At 44.7% G+C, this 16,379-nt stretch overlaps 1 protein-coding gene across 1 annotated transcript; it reads right to left on the bottom strand.

Moving 5' to 3' along the window:
- Positions 1-7,116: 7,116 nt before the first annotated feature.
- On the bottom strand, positions 7,117-16,379 carry LOC110538790 (NACHT, LRR and PYD domains-containing protein 3-like). The gene is made up of 6 exons (XM_036942068.1): positions 15,525-16,379; positions 11,783-13,634; positions 9,715-9,888; positions 8,974-9,147; positions 8,561-8,598; positions 7,117-7,838 (listed from the first exon to the last, which is right to left on the bottom strand). Exons 1-6 carry the CDS (start codon positions 15,799-15,801, stop codon positions 7,297-7,299), a joined length of 3,057 nt encoding a protein of 1,018 aa, XP_036797963.1. The 5' UTR covers positions 15,802-16,379; the 3' UTR covers positions 7,117-7,296.

Raw genomic sequence — 16,379 nt, 5'->3', positions numbered from 1 at the left:
GTGGTAAGGTGTTGGGACTCTGCTGATAGCCAGGTGTAGCAGTGGTAAGGTGTTGGGACTCTGCTGATAGCCAGGTGTAGCAGTGGTAAGGTGTTGGGACTCTGCTGATAGCCAGGTGTAGCAGTGGTAAGGTGTTGGGACTCTGCTGATAGCCAGGTGTAGCAGTGGTAAGGTGTTGGGACTCTGCTGATAGCCAGGTGTAGCAGTGGTAAGGTGTTGGGACTCTGCTGATAGCCAGGTGTAGCAGTGGTAAGGTGTTGGGACTCTGCTGATAGCCGGGTGTAGCAGTGGTAAGGTGTTGGGAGTCTGCTGATAGCCGGGTGTAGCAGTGGTAAGGTGTCGGGACTCTGCTGATAGCCGGGTGTAGCAGTGGTAAGGTGTTGGGACTCTGCTGATAGCCGGGTGTAGCAGTGGTAAGGTGTTGGGACTCTGCTGATAGCCGGGTGTAGTAGTGGTAAGGTGTTGGGACTGCTGATAGCCGGGTGTAGTAGTGGTAAGGTGTTGGGACTCTGCTGATAGCCAGGTGTAGCAGTGGTAAGGTGTTGGGACTCTGCTGATAGCCAGGTGTAGCAGTGGTAAGGTGTTGGGAGTCTGCTGATAGCCGGGTGTAGCAGTGGTAAGGTGTTGGGACTCTGCTGATAGCCGGGTGTAGCAGTGGTAAGGTGTTGGGACTCTGCTGATAGCCAGGTGTAGCAGTGGTAAGGTGTTGGGACTCTGCTGATAGCCAGGTGTAGCAGTGGTAAGGTGTTGGGACTCTGCTGATAGCCAGGTGTAGCAGTGGTAAGGTGTTGGGAGTCTGCTGATAGCCGGGTGTAGCAGTGGTAAGGTGTCGGGACTCTGCTGATAGCCGGGTGTAGCAGTGGTAAGGTGTTGGGACTCTGCTGATAGCCAGGTGTAGCAGTGGTAAGGTGTTGGGACTCTGCTGATATCCAGGTGTACCAGTGGTAAGGTGTTGGGACTCTGCTGATAGCCAGGTGTAGCAGTGGTAAGGTGTTGGGACTCTGCTGATAGCCGGGTGTAGTAGTGGTAAGGTGTTGGGACTCTGCTGATAGCCAGGTGTAGCAGTGGTAAGGTGTTGGGACTCTGCTGATAGCCAGGTGTAGCAGTGGTAAGGTGTTGGGACTCTGCTGATAGCCAGGTGTAGCAGTGGTAAGGTGTTGGGACTCTGCTGATAGCCAGGTGTAGCAGTGGTAAGGTGTTGGGACTCTGCTGATAGCCAGGTGTAGCAGTGGTAAGGTGTTGGGACTCTGCTGATAGCCAGGTGTAGCAGTGGTAAGGTGTTGGGACTCTGCTGATAGCCGGGTGTAGCAGTGGTAAGGTGTTGGGAGTCTGCTGATAGCCGGGTGTAGCAGTGGTAAGGTGTTGGGACTCTGCTGATAGCCGGGTGTAGCAGTGGTAAGGTGTTGGGACTCTGCTGATAGCCGGGTGTAGCAGTGGTAAGGTGTTGGGACTCTGCTGATAGCCGGGTGTAGTAGTGGTAAGGTGTTGGGACTGCTGATAGCCGGGTGTAGTAGTGGTAAGGTGTTGGGACTCTGCTGATAGCCAGGTGTAGCAGTGGTAAGGTGTTGGGACTCTGCTGATAGCCAGGTGTAGCAGTGGTAAGGTGTTGGGAGTCTGCTGATAGCCGGGTGTAGCAGTGGTAAGGTGTTGGGACTCTGCTGATAGCCGGGTGTAGCAGTGGTAAGGTGTTGGGACTCTGCTGATAGCCAGGTGTAGCAGTGGTAAGGTGTTGGGACTCTGCTGATAGCCAGGTGTAGCAGTGGTAAGGTGTTGGGACTCTGCTGATAGCCAGGTGTAGCAGTGGTAAGGTGTTGGGAGTCTGCTGATAGCCGGGTGTAGCAGTGGTAAGGTGTCGGGACTCTGCTGATAGCCGGGTGTAGCAGTGGTAAGGTGTTGGGACTCTGCTGATAGCCAGGTGTAGCAGTGGTAAGGTGTTGGGACTCTGCTGATATCCAGGTGTACCAGTGGTAAGGTGTTGGGACTCTGCTGATAGCCAGGTGTAGCAGTGGTAAGGTGTTGGGACTCTGCTGATAGCCGGGTGTAGTAGTGGTAAGGTGTTGGGACTCTGCTGATAGCCGGGTGTAGTAGTGGTAAGGTGTTGGGACTCTGCTGATCGCCGGGTGTAGCAGTGGTAAGGTGTTGGGACTCTGCTGATAACCAGGTGTAGCAGTGGTAAGGTGTTGGGACTCTGCTGATAGCCGGGTGTAGCAGTGGTAAGGTGTTGGGACTCTGCTGATAACCAGGTGTACCAGTGGTAAGGTGTTGGGACTCCGCTGATAACCAGGTGTACCAGTGGTAAGGTGTTGGGACTCCGCTGATAGCCAGGTGTAGCAGTGGTAAGGTGTTGGGACTCAGCTGATAGCCAGGTGTAGCAGTGGTAAGGTGTTGGGACTCTGCTGATAACCAGGTGTACCAGTGGTAAGGTGTTGGGACTCAGTGGCTCTGCTGACATGTATCCCAATGTGTTTGTTGTCGAGTTTATCCCACCAAGATTGACACGCTAAAATCACCACTGGTGTCAGTTAATCATCTCAGGGACCGGCCAGCAACATCCCACTGACTGGCGCAGGTCCACGGAACAGAGGTTGAGAAACACCATACTAAATCTCTTGCAACGCTCTTATGGTAGAAAAGTTGTGTGTCACACTGTGTTACCATGGACACAGAACAACAATGTCAGCTGTTCTTCACTTAGCCACCGTGCTTCTACATCTGCATTGCTTGCTGTTTTGGGGGTTTTAAGCTGGGTTTCTGTGTAAGCACTATGTGACATCAGCTGATGTCAGAAGGGCTTTATAAATACATTTGTTTGATTGAAATACATGTGATAATACAGACAATCACAGATGGGCATCAGGCCTATTTCTGTTACATGTATTTAAAATTATGTGTTTCAATTACTGCTGAGTATTTAGAGTCGTGTGTATTACAATGGGCTGAACCACACGCCAATGTATTTAGTAACAAGATACTTCGGAGAGCTGTAATTTGTATTCTCAAAATGCTTTCGGTACCATTTTTGATAGCCGTTCACCATTTTGTGGCCCCCTTTCTCCCTGCATTGGTATCAGAAGTCTGATGGCACTATAGTGTGATAAGAGTGTCTGATAAATGGACTAAGTTGAATTGTATATAATGTATTGCAAAGCATGCTGAGTATTATTCTAATGAGCTCTGCCCCGAAGTAGGACCAATAACAACACCCATTGTGCTGTTCATTTTGGTATGTTCATTCTCACAACATTTACGTTTTGGTCGTTTATCAGACACTCTTATCCAGAGTGACTTCAGTGCATTAAACTAAAGGCAGATGAACAACAACATCCTGTATCACAGTCATAGCAAGTCAACTGTTTCTGTTACCATTACTGAGAAGGTTGTTGCTGTTGGGGCTGATTACTGGCTAATGCCAGTAAAATACAAGTATTTTAATTAAATACACAGCAAAATACAAGTATTTTAATTAAATACACAGCAAAATACAAGTATTTTAATTAAATACACAGCAAAATACATGTATTTTAATTAAATACACAGCAAAATACAAGTATTTTAATTAAATACACAGCAAAATACAAGTATTTTAATTAAATACACAGCAAAATACATGTATTTTAATTAAATACACAGCAAAATACAAGTATTTTAATTAAATACACAGCAAAATACAAGTATTTTAATTAAATACACAGCAAAATACAAGTATTTTAATTAAATACACAGCAAAATACATGTATTGTGTAGTTTATTTGGATACATTGATGTTTGTATTGTTTGGTAGTTCTATTTTGTAATGTACCCATCCCTGCTGACAATACAATTACTATTATTGATTTTTTTTTAAACCTTTTTTTTTTAACTAACTTTAATTTACTAACAATATGATCCCAGGAGGCAGGGCCTGTTAGAACAGGAGGCAGGGCCTGTTAGAACAGGAGGCAGGGCCTGTTAGAACCGTGTTTCTCAACCCTTTCTACACCAGGGACCAGACAGAGCTATGATTTATTCTCCTTTAAAACTACAACTGTACAAATGAGAGAGAGTAGAGAGGTGAAAAAACATAGACCAAATAATACTTCAAACATTCAATGAACAGCAACTTAGGGTTTATGTTGAGGTTCTGCTCTCTGTCTTTTCCTCATGTCTAGAAGACCTGTATGAACAGCAACTTAGGGTTTATGTTGAGGTTCTGCTCTCTGTCTTTCCCTCATGTCTAGAAAACCTGTATGAACAGCAACTTACGGTTTATGTTGAGGTTCTGCTCTCTGTCTTTTCCTCATGTCTAGAAGACCTGTATGAACAGCAACTTACGGTTTATGTTGAGGTTCTGCTCTCTGTCTTTTCCTCATGTCTAGAAGACCTGTATGAACAGCAACTTAGGGTTTATGTTGAGGTTCTGCTCACTGTCTTTTCCTCATGTCTAGAAGACCTGTATGAACAGCAACTTACGGTTTATGTTGAGGTTCTGCTCTCTATGGTCAGGGCGTGACACCAGCATCATGGGGGAACATAACGGTAGTCCAGACTCTGTTATATCACACCAGCATCATGGGGAACATAACGGTAGTCCAGACTCTGTTATATCACACCAGCATCATGGGGAACATAACAGTAGTCCAGACTCTGTTATATCACACCAGCATCATGGGGAACATAACGGTAGTCCAGACTCTGTTATATCACACCAGCATCATGGGGGAACATAACGGTAGTCCAGACTCTGTTATATCACACCAGCATCATGGGGGAACATAACGGTAGTCCAGACTCTGTTATATCACACCAGCATCATGGGGGAACATAACGGTAGTCCAGACTCTGTTATATCACACCAGCATCATGGGGGAACATAACGGTAGTCCAGACTCTGTTATATCACACCAGCATCATGGGGGAACATAACGGTAGTCCAGACTCTGTTATATCACACCAGCATCATGGGGGAACATAACGGTAGTCCAGACTCTGTTATATCACACCAGCATCATGGGGGAACATAACGGTAGTCCAGACTCTGTTATATCACACCAGCATCATGGGGGAACATAACGGTAGTCCAGACTCTGTTATATCACACCAGCATCATGGGGGACATAACGGTAGTCCAGACTCTGTTATATCACACCAGCATCATGGGGAACATAACGGTAGTCCAGACTCTGTTATATCACACCAGCATCATGGGGGACATAACGGTAGTCCAGACTCTGTTATATCACACCAGCATCATGGGAAACATAACGGTAGTCCAGACTCTGTTATATCACACCAGCATCATGGGGGAACATAACGGTAGTCCAGACTCTGTTATATCACACCAGCATCATGGGGGACATAACGGTAGTCCAGACTCTGTTATATCACACCAGCATCATGGGGGAACATAACGGTAGTCCAGACTCTGTTACATCACACCAGCATCATGGGGGAACATAACGGTAGTCCAGACTCTGTTACATCACACCAGCATCATGGGGGAACATAACGGTAGTCCAGACTCTGTTACATCACACCAGCATCATGGGGGAACATAACGGTAGTCCAGACTCTGTTATATCACACCAGCATCATGGGGGAACATAACGGTAGTCCAGACTCTGTTATATCACACCAGCATCATGGGGGAACATAACGGTAGTCCAGACTCTGTTATATCACACCAGCATCATGGGGGAACATAACGGTAGTCCAGACTCTGTTATATCACACCAGCATCATGGGGGAACATAACGGTAGTCCAGACTCTGTTATATCACACCAGCATCATGGGGAACATAACGGTAGTCCAGACTCTGTTATATCACACCAGCATCATGGGGGAACATAACGGTAGTCCAGACTCTGTTATATCACACCAGCATCATGGGGGAACATAACGGTAGTCCAGACTCTGTTATATCACACCAGCATCATGGGGGAACATAACGGTAGTCCAGACTCTGTTATATCACACCAGCATCATGGGGGAACATAACGGTAGTCCAGACTCTGTTACATCACACCAGCATCATGGGGAACATAACGGTAGTCCAGACTCTGTTACATCACACCAGCATCATGGGGGAACATAACGGTAGTCCAGACTCTGTTATATCACACCAGCATCATGGGGGAACATAACGGTAGTCCAGACTCTGTTATATCACACCAGCATCATGGGGGAACATAACGGTAGTCCAGACTCTGTTACATCACACCAGCATCATGGGGAACATAACGGTAGTCCAGACTCTGTTATATCACACCAGCATCATGGGGGAACATAACGGTAGTCCAGACTCTGTTATATCACACCAGCATCATGGGGAACATAACGGTAGTCCAGACTCTGTTATATCACACCAGCATCATGGGGGAACATAACGGTAGTCCAGACTCTGTTATATCACACCAGCATCATGGGGGAACATAACGGTAGTCCAGACTCTGTTATATCACACCAGCATCATGGGGGAACATAACGGTAGTCCAGACTCTGTTATATCACACCAGCATCATGGGGGAACATAACGGTAGTCCAGACTCTGTTATATCACACCAGCATCATGGGGGAACATAACGGTAGTCCAGACTCTGTTATATCACACCAGCATCATGGGGGAACATAACGGTAGTCCAGACTCTGTTATATCACACCAGCATCATGGGGGAACATAACGGTAGTCCAGACTCTGTTATATCACACCAGCATCATGGGGGAACATAACGGTAGTCCAGACTCTGTTATATCACACCAGCATCATGGGGGAACATAACGGTAGTCCAGACTCTGTTATATCACACCAGCATCATGGGGGAACATAACGGTAGTCCAGACTCTGTTATATCACACCAGCATCATGGGGGAACATAACGGTAGTCAGGACTCTGTTATATCACACCAGCATCATGGGGGAACATAACGGCAGTCCAGACTCTGTTATATCACACCAGCATCATGGGGGAACATAACGGTAGTCCAGACTCTGCTGTTGTGAAATTATGTCTGAGGGAATAAACTGTTTTGTTGTTGTTTGAAGTGACCTCTTTGTTGCTGTAATGTCATTAACAAACATGGCCGTTTCACCGTTCCAGACTTCAACTGTCATTCTTCTTTTATGTGAAAAAACAACAACATTTAACAGTTTTTTAAAACAACCAGTTTTATTTGTCTTTATCTGGCCGAATGTGTACCGGGAAAGGTCCATTCAGTGTTATTGACTTCAAACAGAATCAGGATTGCAATGTCAACCATTTGACTAAATAAACATTATTTACAAACAACGATCAATAACAACAAGATCCATCGTTTACCACCTAAAGGTTTTTGACCTCACATAGGGACAACGAGGAGTTTATTTCAACCCAAAACCCTGGATAGAGAGGCTCAGTGAATGTGGAGCGGAATGTGTGTAGGTGAGTGAGTGTGTCAGAGGAGGACAGAGTGTAGAAGGACAGAGTGCCGGCCGGCCAGTCCAGATACACTCCTACTCTGTTGGACGAGGAGGAGGCAGGTAAGTCAGTTCTCTCCTTATTGTGCCTGGCAGTGTAACCGTAATCAGAGCAGCTCAGACTCCAGGACTTGTCATTGCATCCAAGCTTACTGTCATCGGCGTTTCCTGTCCTGCCGATTCCTCTGTATGTCATTCCTATGTCATCCCCTCCCCCACTCATCTCTGCCTCCCAGTAACAGCGCCCAGTCAGACCCTCTCTACACAGCACCTGTGGCCAGAACTCAAACCTCCCTGGGCGATCAGGATACGGCTGCTCCTCTTTCCCCCGTGTCACCTTCCTGTTCCCCTCTGACAGAGAGAGGTGTCTGCATGCTGTGTTCGGGTCCAGTGTGACATCACAGGCATCTGATAGGGGAAGATCAATATTAGAAATCATCATCATCAGAATGTTAATCATCAAGGCCTTTTATGAGGAGCATTGACTCATTGATTAAAACGTCTAACTAACAGACGGCGCTGGATGGAATTAAATAATTAAATTATGATTAATTGTTGAATATATTGACTGTGTACTGTACTGATACAATAAAAAGTAGTTAAAAAGAAGAGAGAGAGAGTACTTGTAAATAATGTGTTTTTTAGTATTTCATTTATCGTCTTTTTCATCTACATTTGTCTGTATTTTATATGACCATTTGTATGCAAGCCTGTACAGTATATCCCTCTGGGCAAAAACTGGTTGAATCAACATTGTTTCCATGTCATTTCAACAACAAAAAAGTACATGTGAGAACGTTGAATCAACGTTAAAAACTGACTGGATTTTAGATTTTTTATTTTTTTTTCATCTAACTTTTAACCTAAATCCACTGACAGGGTGACAAATCTTCGTTGATTTCACGTGGAATTCAGGTTAGTCGATAACTTAACCGAACGTCAATCAAAACTAGACGTTGAACTGATGTCTGTGCCCAGTGGGTCTGATTCTACTTCCTTAAGATGGCGGTTTATATTTCATCTGACCACGTAGGTCAAACAGTTGAGTAATATGACTCTGAGGTTATGCTATTTCCTGTCTCATCACCAGTAACACATTTCACATTTTCTTCACAGCAGTCAACACTTACATTTTTTCAGCAGCCAGTACTCTCCACGGTGGTCAACACTGCACAAGAAGCAGAACAGTGACTCAGTAAAACACACACAACCACACACACACACAAATAACCACACACACACACACACACACACAACCACACACTCACACAACCACACACTCACACAACCACACACTCACACAACCACACACAACCACACACAACCACACAACCACACATTGTTTATAGGATATTAAATACAGGGGCTAAACTTTGGTTTTAGAAGTGGGGGGGACACATATATATTTTTTTCCAGTTGTATAAACACTCCAAACAGCCTACCTGATCACATGGAGGCATCCACATGGTCCTAAAGCACACAGTTGCCTGGTTTTGTATAAATTGTCCAATTGACACAAACTTTACAAACACTCTCTACATACTTGAGTTTCTCCAGTCTCCAGTGTGGATCCTCTAGTCCAGCAGAGAGCTGCTTCACTCCTGAGTCTCCTGGGATATTGTAGCTCAGGTCCAGCTCTCTCAGGTAGGAGGGGTTGGACCTCAGAGCTGAGGCCAGAGAAGCACAGCCTTTCTTTGTGATCAGACAGCGTGACAACCTGCAGAGTTGATCACATATTTACACCCTCTAGTGGTGAAAAGGGGACACATTTACACCCTCTAGTGGTGAAAAGGGGACACATTTACACCCTCTAGTGGTGAAAAGGGGACATATTTACACCCTCTAGTGGTGAAAAGGGGACACATTTACACCCTCTAGTGGTGAAAAGGGGACACATTTACACCCTCTAGTGGTGAAAAGGGGAAATGGCAGGTGTGTGTCTTCCTCAAACTCAACAGACATTTGCATTAAAAAAAATGACCCGATTAAAGTAATATTACAATCACATAATTATATAACTAAAAACATTTGACTTCAGGAAATAAAGCATCTTGAAAATAAAAATAAATAATATCAATAGATTGTGTAATTCTTCCTCTTCCAAACATGAATCTGCAGTTCGGTAACTATGACATTTAAAATTCAGCTGATTACTCTGATATTATTTATTTAACTAGGCAAGTCAGTTAAGAACAAATTCTTATTTACAACGACAGCCTACTAATTGTTCTCTATAAATACCTATAGAACTATCCCCTTTAGTGAACTAATACAGACTACTGACCTCAGTGTCTCCAGTTTACAGTGGGGATTCTCCAGTCCAGCAGAGAGCAGCTTCACTCCTGAATCCTGCAGGTTGTTGTCACTCAGGTCCAGCTCTCTCAGGTTTGAGGAGGTTGAGTTGAAAGCTGAGGCCAAGGCTTCACAGCATTTCTCAGTGAGGTTACACCCATTAAGCCTTTGAAAAGTAAAGCACAATGGAAATTAATTTAGACAACTGTGTGTACTGTGTACCGTACATGTAGCAGAATATTTGAGAATCAACCATGAATAAGTAATATGCTAATGTATATTCTAACTGACACGCCTACTCATTCAAGGGGTTTTCTTTGTTTAAAAAAAATGTTCTACATTGTAGAATAATAGTGAAGACATCAAAACTATGAAATAACACATATGGAATCATGTAGTAACCAAAAAAGGGTTAAAAAAATCTAAATATATTTTATATTTGAGATTCTTCAAAGTAGCCAGCCTTTGCCGTGATGACAACTTTGCACACTCTTGGCATTCTCTCAACCAGCTTCATGAGGTAGCCACCTGGAATGCATTTCAATTAACAGGTGTGCCTTGTTAAAAGCTAATTTGTGGAATTTCTTTCCATCTTAATGCGTTTGAGCCAATCAGTTGTGTTGTGACAAGGTAGGGGTGGTATACAGGAGATCGCCCTATTAAGGTAGCGGTGGTATACAGGAGATAGCCCTATTAAGGTAGGGGTGGTATACAGGAGATTGCCCTATTAAGGTAGGGGTGGTATACAGGAGATTGCCCTATTAAGGTAGGGGTGGTATACAGGAGATCGCCCTATTAAGGTAGGGGTGGTATACAGGAGATCGCCCTATTAAGGTAGGGGTGGTATACAGGAGATAGCCCGATGTGGTAAAAGACCAAGTCCATATTATGGCATATTTCTAGCTCAAATAAACAAAGACAAACCACAGACCATCATTACTTTAAGACATGAAGGTCAGTCAATCACAATGTCAAGAACTTTTAAAGTTTCTTCAAGTGCAGTCGCAAAAACCATCAAGCACTATGATGAAACTGGTTCTCATGAGGACCGCCACAGGAAAGGAAGACCCAGAGTTACCTCTGCCGCAGAGGATAAGTTCATTAGAGTTACCTGCACCTCCGATTGCAGCCCAACTCAATGCTTCACAGAGTTCAATTAACAGACACATCTCAACATCAACTGCTCAGAGGAGACTGAGTGAATCAGCCCTGAAGAAACCACTACTAAAGGACACCAATAATAAGAAGAGACTTGCTTGGGCCAAGAAAGACGAGCAATGGACATTAGACCAGTGGAAATCTGTCTTTTGGTCTGATGAGTACAATTTAGAGATTTTTTTCCAACTGACGTGTCTTTATGAGACGCAGAGTAGGTGAACGGATGATCTCTGCATGTAGTTCCCACCGTGAAGAATGGAGGAGGAGGTGTGATGGTATTTTGCTGGTGACGCTGTCAGTGATTTATTTAGGATTCAAGGCACACTTAACCAGCATGGCTAACACAGCATTCTGCAGCGAAACGCCATCCCATCTGGTTTGCACATAGCGGGACTATCATTTGTTTCTCAACAGGACAATGAACCAAAACACACCTCCAGGCTTTGTAAGGCCTATTTGACCAAGGAGAGTGATGAAGTTGCCCATCAGATGACCTGGCCTCCACAATCACCCGACCTCAACTCAATTGAGATGGTTTGGGATGAGATGGACCGCGGAGTGAAGGAAAGCAGCCAAACAGTGCTCAGCATATGTGGGAACTCCTTCAAGACAGTTGGAAAATCATTCCTTATGAAGCTGGTTGAGAGAATGCCAAGAGTGTGCAAAGCTGTCATCAAGGCAAAGGGTGGCTACTTTGAAAAATATAAAATATATTTTGATTTGTTTAACACTTTTTTGGTTACTACATGATTCCCATGTGTGTTATTTCATAGTTTTTATGTCTTTATTATTCTACAATGTAGAAAAAAATATTTTTTTAAATAAAGAAAAACACTTTAATGAGTAGGTGTGTCCAAACTATTGACCCGTACTGTATATATACTTTTTTTACGTGTATTTACAGAACAGTTCTGGAGGCTTTGATCACTGGCAGCAGCCTCAGAAGACCTTCCTCTGATCTGGAGTATTTCTTCAGGTCAAACACATCCAGCTCCTCTTCTGAAGTCAGCAACACAAATACCAGAGCTGACCACTGTGCAGGTGATAGTTTGGTTTTGGACAGATTTCCTGAATGCAGGTATCTTTGGATCTCCTCCACTAGAGAATGGTCATTCAGTTCATTCAGGCAGTGGAACAGATTGATGCACCTCTCTGAAGATGGAGTGTTCCTGATCTTCTTCTTGATGTACTTGACTGTTTTCTCATGGCCCCGTGAGCTGCTTCTGGTGCTTCTTGTCTGTGTCAGTAGGCCGTGTAAGTGAGTCTGATTGGACTCCAGTGAGAGGCCCAGAAGGAAGCGGAGGAACAGGTCCAGGTGTCCATTCTCACTCTGTAAGGCTTTATCCACTGCAGTCGTGTGGAAGGTGATGGCAGGATTCAACTTCACTAGACATTTTCTGATGAAGGATCGGTCTTCGGTCATCGGGTTGACATTGCTGTTGTTGAAGGAGAGGAAAACGTATAACGCAGCAAGAAACTCCTGAACGCTCAGATGCACAAAGCAGTACACCTTGTCCTGGAACGGCCCATAGTCCTGTCTAAAGAGCTGCGTACACACTCCTGAGTTCACTGAGGCTTCAGTGACATCAATGCCATACTTTTTCAGGTCTGCCTCATAGAAAATGAGGTTGCCATTTTCCAGCTGGTTAAAAGCAAGTTTCCCTAGTGCCATGAAGCTCTCTTTATCCCTGCGTGGATCTCGCTCACCTTTCTTGTGATATTTATCATTCATCTGTTTGGTCTGAAATATCAGTAACCCAATAAATAATTGAGTCAGAGTCTTGGGCATCTCTTCATTCTTATCTGAACTCAACACATGCTCCAGAACTGCAGCTAAGATCCAACAGAAGACTGGAATGTGGCACATGATGTGGAGGCTCCTTGATGTCTTTATGTGTGAGATGATTCTGTTGGCCAGGTCCTCATCACTGAATGTCTTCCTGAAATACTCCTCCTTCTGTGGGTCATTGAACCCTCGTACCTCTGTCACCTGGTCAACACACCCAGGAGGGATGTGATTGGTTGCTGCAGGTCTAGAGGTTATCCAGAGGAGAGCAGGTAGAAGCAGATTTCCCTTGATGAGATTTGTCAGCAGCACGTCCACTGAGGTTGGCTCTGTGACATTACACCAGCTCTTACCGGTCTCGTAGTCGAGGGTCAGTCGGCACTCATCCAGACCATCAAGGACAAATATAACTTTGTACTTGCTTTCATTGCAGTTTCCTGGTTTTTGCAATTTTGTTAAAATGTGATTCAAAAAGTCCCTCTCAATCACTCTAGTCTCTAAGACACATTTATGTAGAAGTTCTACAAAACTGTACTTTTCCCCCCTCACCAAATTCAGCTCCCGAAAAGGGAGTGAAATTACGAATTGGACATCCTGATTGGCTTTCCCTTCAGCCCAGTCCAGAATGAACTTCTGCACAGAAACTGTTTTTCCAATGCCAGCGACTCCCTTTGTCAGCACAGTTCTGATAGGTTTGTCTTGTCCAGAGGATTGTTTGAAGATGTCATTGCAGAGGATTTTAGCCTCTGGTCTTGCTGGATTCTTGGACGTGATCTCGATCTGTCTCACCTCATGTTCCTGATTGACCTCTCCACTTCCACCCTCTGTGATGTAGAGCTCTGTGTAGATCTCATTGAGAAGTCGTTTATGGCCCTGCTTTGGTACCCCGTTGAATACATGCTGAAACTTCTTTTTTACTTTCAGTTTATATTCATGTTGGAACTTCTCACCATCTTCCTCTGAAGGACCTGACGATGAACAATGGTTATAGAATCGTTAGCAAGCATGCGTTGTTCTCTAGACGCTCAACAGTTCACAATAAACAAATATACAAATTTTTTTTATTTTACAATATATCTGGTTATTGGAGAAAAAAAAATCTAAGCACATGAAATGAATGTACATTTCAAAGAAAAATTATCATTTTACAAGTTAACCAATAACAAACATACAAATACTGTATAACTTATTTAAGAAAATATATAGAATTTCAATTTCAACAATACAGTAGTTCTATATACACTGCTCAAAAAATAAAGGGAACACTTAAACAACACAATGTAACTCCAAGTCAATCACACTTCTGTGAAATCAAACTGTCCACTTAGGAAGCAACACTGATTGACAATACATTTCACATGCTGTTGTGCAAATGGAATAGACAACAGATGGAAATTATAGGCAATTAGCAAGACACCCCCAATAAAGGAGTGGTTCTGCAGGTGGTGACCACAGACCACTTCTCAGTTCCTATGCTTCCTGGCTGATGTTTTGGTCACTTTTGAATGCTGACGGTGCTTTCACTCTAGTGGTAGCATGAGACGGATTCTACAACCCACACAAATGGCTCAGGTAGTGCAGCTCATCCAGGATGGCACATCAATGCGAGCTGTGGCAAGAAGGTTTGCTGTGTCTGTCAGTGTAGTGTCCAGAGCATGGAGGCGCTACCAGGAGACAGGCCAGTACATCAGGAGACGTGGAGGAGGCCGTAGGAGGGCAACATCCCAGCAGCAGGACCGCTACCTCCGCCTTTGTGCAAATAGGAGCAGGAGGAGCACTGCCAGAGCCCTGCAAAATGACCTCCAGCAGGCCACAAATGTGCATGTGTCTGCTCAAACGGTCAGAAACAGACTCCATGAGGGTGGTATGAGGGCCCGACGTCCACAGGGTGGGGGTTGTGCTTACAGCCCAACACCGTGCAGGACGTTTGGCATTTGCCAGAGAACACCAAGATTGGCAAATTCGCCACTGGCGCCCTGTGCTCTTCACAGATGAAAGCAGGTTCACACTGAGGACATGTGACAGACGTGACAGAGTCTGGAGACGCCGTGGAGAACGTTCTGCTGCCTGCAACATCCTCCAGCATGACCGGTTTGGCGGTGGGTCAGTCATGGTGTGGGGTGGCATTTCTTTGGGGGGCCGCACAGCCCTCCATGTGCTCGCCAGAGGTAGCTTGACTGCCATTAGGTACCGAGATGAGATCCTCAGACCCCTTGTGAGACCATGTGCTGGTGCGGTTGGCCCTGGGTTCCTCCTAATGCAAGACAATGCTAGACCTCATGTGGCTGGAGTGTGTCAGCAGTTCCTGCAAGAGGAAGGCATTGATGCTATGGACTGGCCCGCCCGTTCCCCAGACTTGAATCCAAATGAGCACATCTGGGACATCATGTCTCGCTCCATCCACCAACACCACATTGCACCACAGACTGTCCAGGAGTTGGCGGATGCTTTAGTCCAGGTCTGGGAGGAGATCCCTCAGGAGACCATCCGCCACCTCATCAGGAGCATGCCCAGGCGTTGTAGGGAGGTCATACAGGCACATGGAGGCCACACACACTACTGAGCTTGTTTTAAGGACATTACATCAAAGTTGGATCAGCCTGTAGTGTGGTTTTCCACTTTAATTTTGAGTGTGACTCCAAATCCAGACCTCCATGGGTTGATAAATTTGATTTCCATTGATCATTTTTTGTGTGATTTTGTTGTCAGCACATTCAACTATGTAAAGAAAAAAGTATTTAATAAGAATATTTCATTCATTCAGATCTAGGATGTGTTATTTTAGTGTTCCCTTTATTTTTTTGAGCAGTGTATTTATATTTGCTCAAAACCTTATAGACACAAGAATTCTGAATTACCTATTGGACAGTCTCTGTTTAGCTTCTCAGTGAGATCGTTGCGGCTAATCTTCTTCAGGATTATCAGTGTGATCTGCACAGCCACATTCCCCCTGTATTTCTGCACCATCTGATCCACTATGTCCAGTCCGTCAGATGTCTCCAGCTGGCCCTTTGGAATGTGAGGGAAGCCATCCAGCTGGTTTTCTGTAGTTAGATGCCACTTAAATCTCTTCAGCTCGTCAGAGCAGAGATCATCCAGAACGGCCAGGAGACGCTCTTTCACAGATATGGCCATTGTAGGTCAGTGGAGACTGTAAAACAGATGGAGTCATTGTAGGTCAGTGGAGACTGTTAAACAGCAGATGGGGCCATTATAGAGAATGTAAAACAGCAGATGGGGCCATTATAGACTGTTAAACAGCAGATGGGGCCATTATAGGTTAGTGGAGACTGTTAAACAGATGGGGTCATTATATTGACTGTTAAACAGCAGATGGGCCATTGTAGGTCAGTGGAGACTGTAAAACAACAGATGGGGTCATTATAGGTCAGTGGAGACTGTTAAACAGCAGATGGGGCCATTGTAGGTCAGTGGAGACTGTAAAACAACAGATGGGGTCATTATATAGACTTTTAAACAGCAGAAGGGGTCATTATAGGTCAGTGGAGACTGTTAAACAGCAGATGGGGTCATTGTAGATCAGTGGAGACTGTAAAACAGCAGATGGGGCCATTGTAGGTCAGTGGAGAATGTAAAACAACAGATGGGGTCATTATATAGACTGTAAAACAACAGATGGGGCCATTATAGAGACTGTTAAACAGCAGATGGGGCCATTATAGAGACTGTTAAACAGCAGATGGGGCCATTGT

The sequence above is a fragment of the Oncorhynchus mykiss genome, chromosome 13 (assembly GCF_013265735.2).
Source record: "Oncorhynchus mykiss isolate Arlee chromosome 13, USDA_OmykA_1.1, whole genome shotgun sequence".
NCBI classification, from domain to species: domain Eukaryota; kingdom Metazoa; phylum Chordata; class Actinopteri; order Salmoniformes; family Salmonidae; genus Oncorhynchus; species Oncorhynchus mykiss.
The sequence above is the reverse complement of the archived record's forward strand: the minus strand, read 5'-3'. Positions and strand labels throughout refer to the sequence as shown.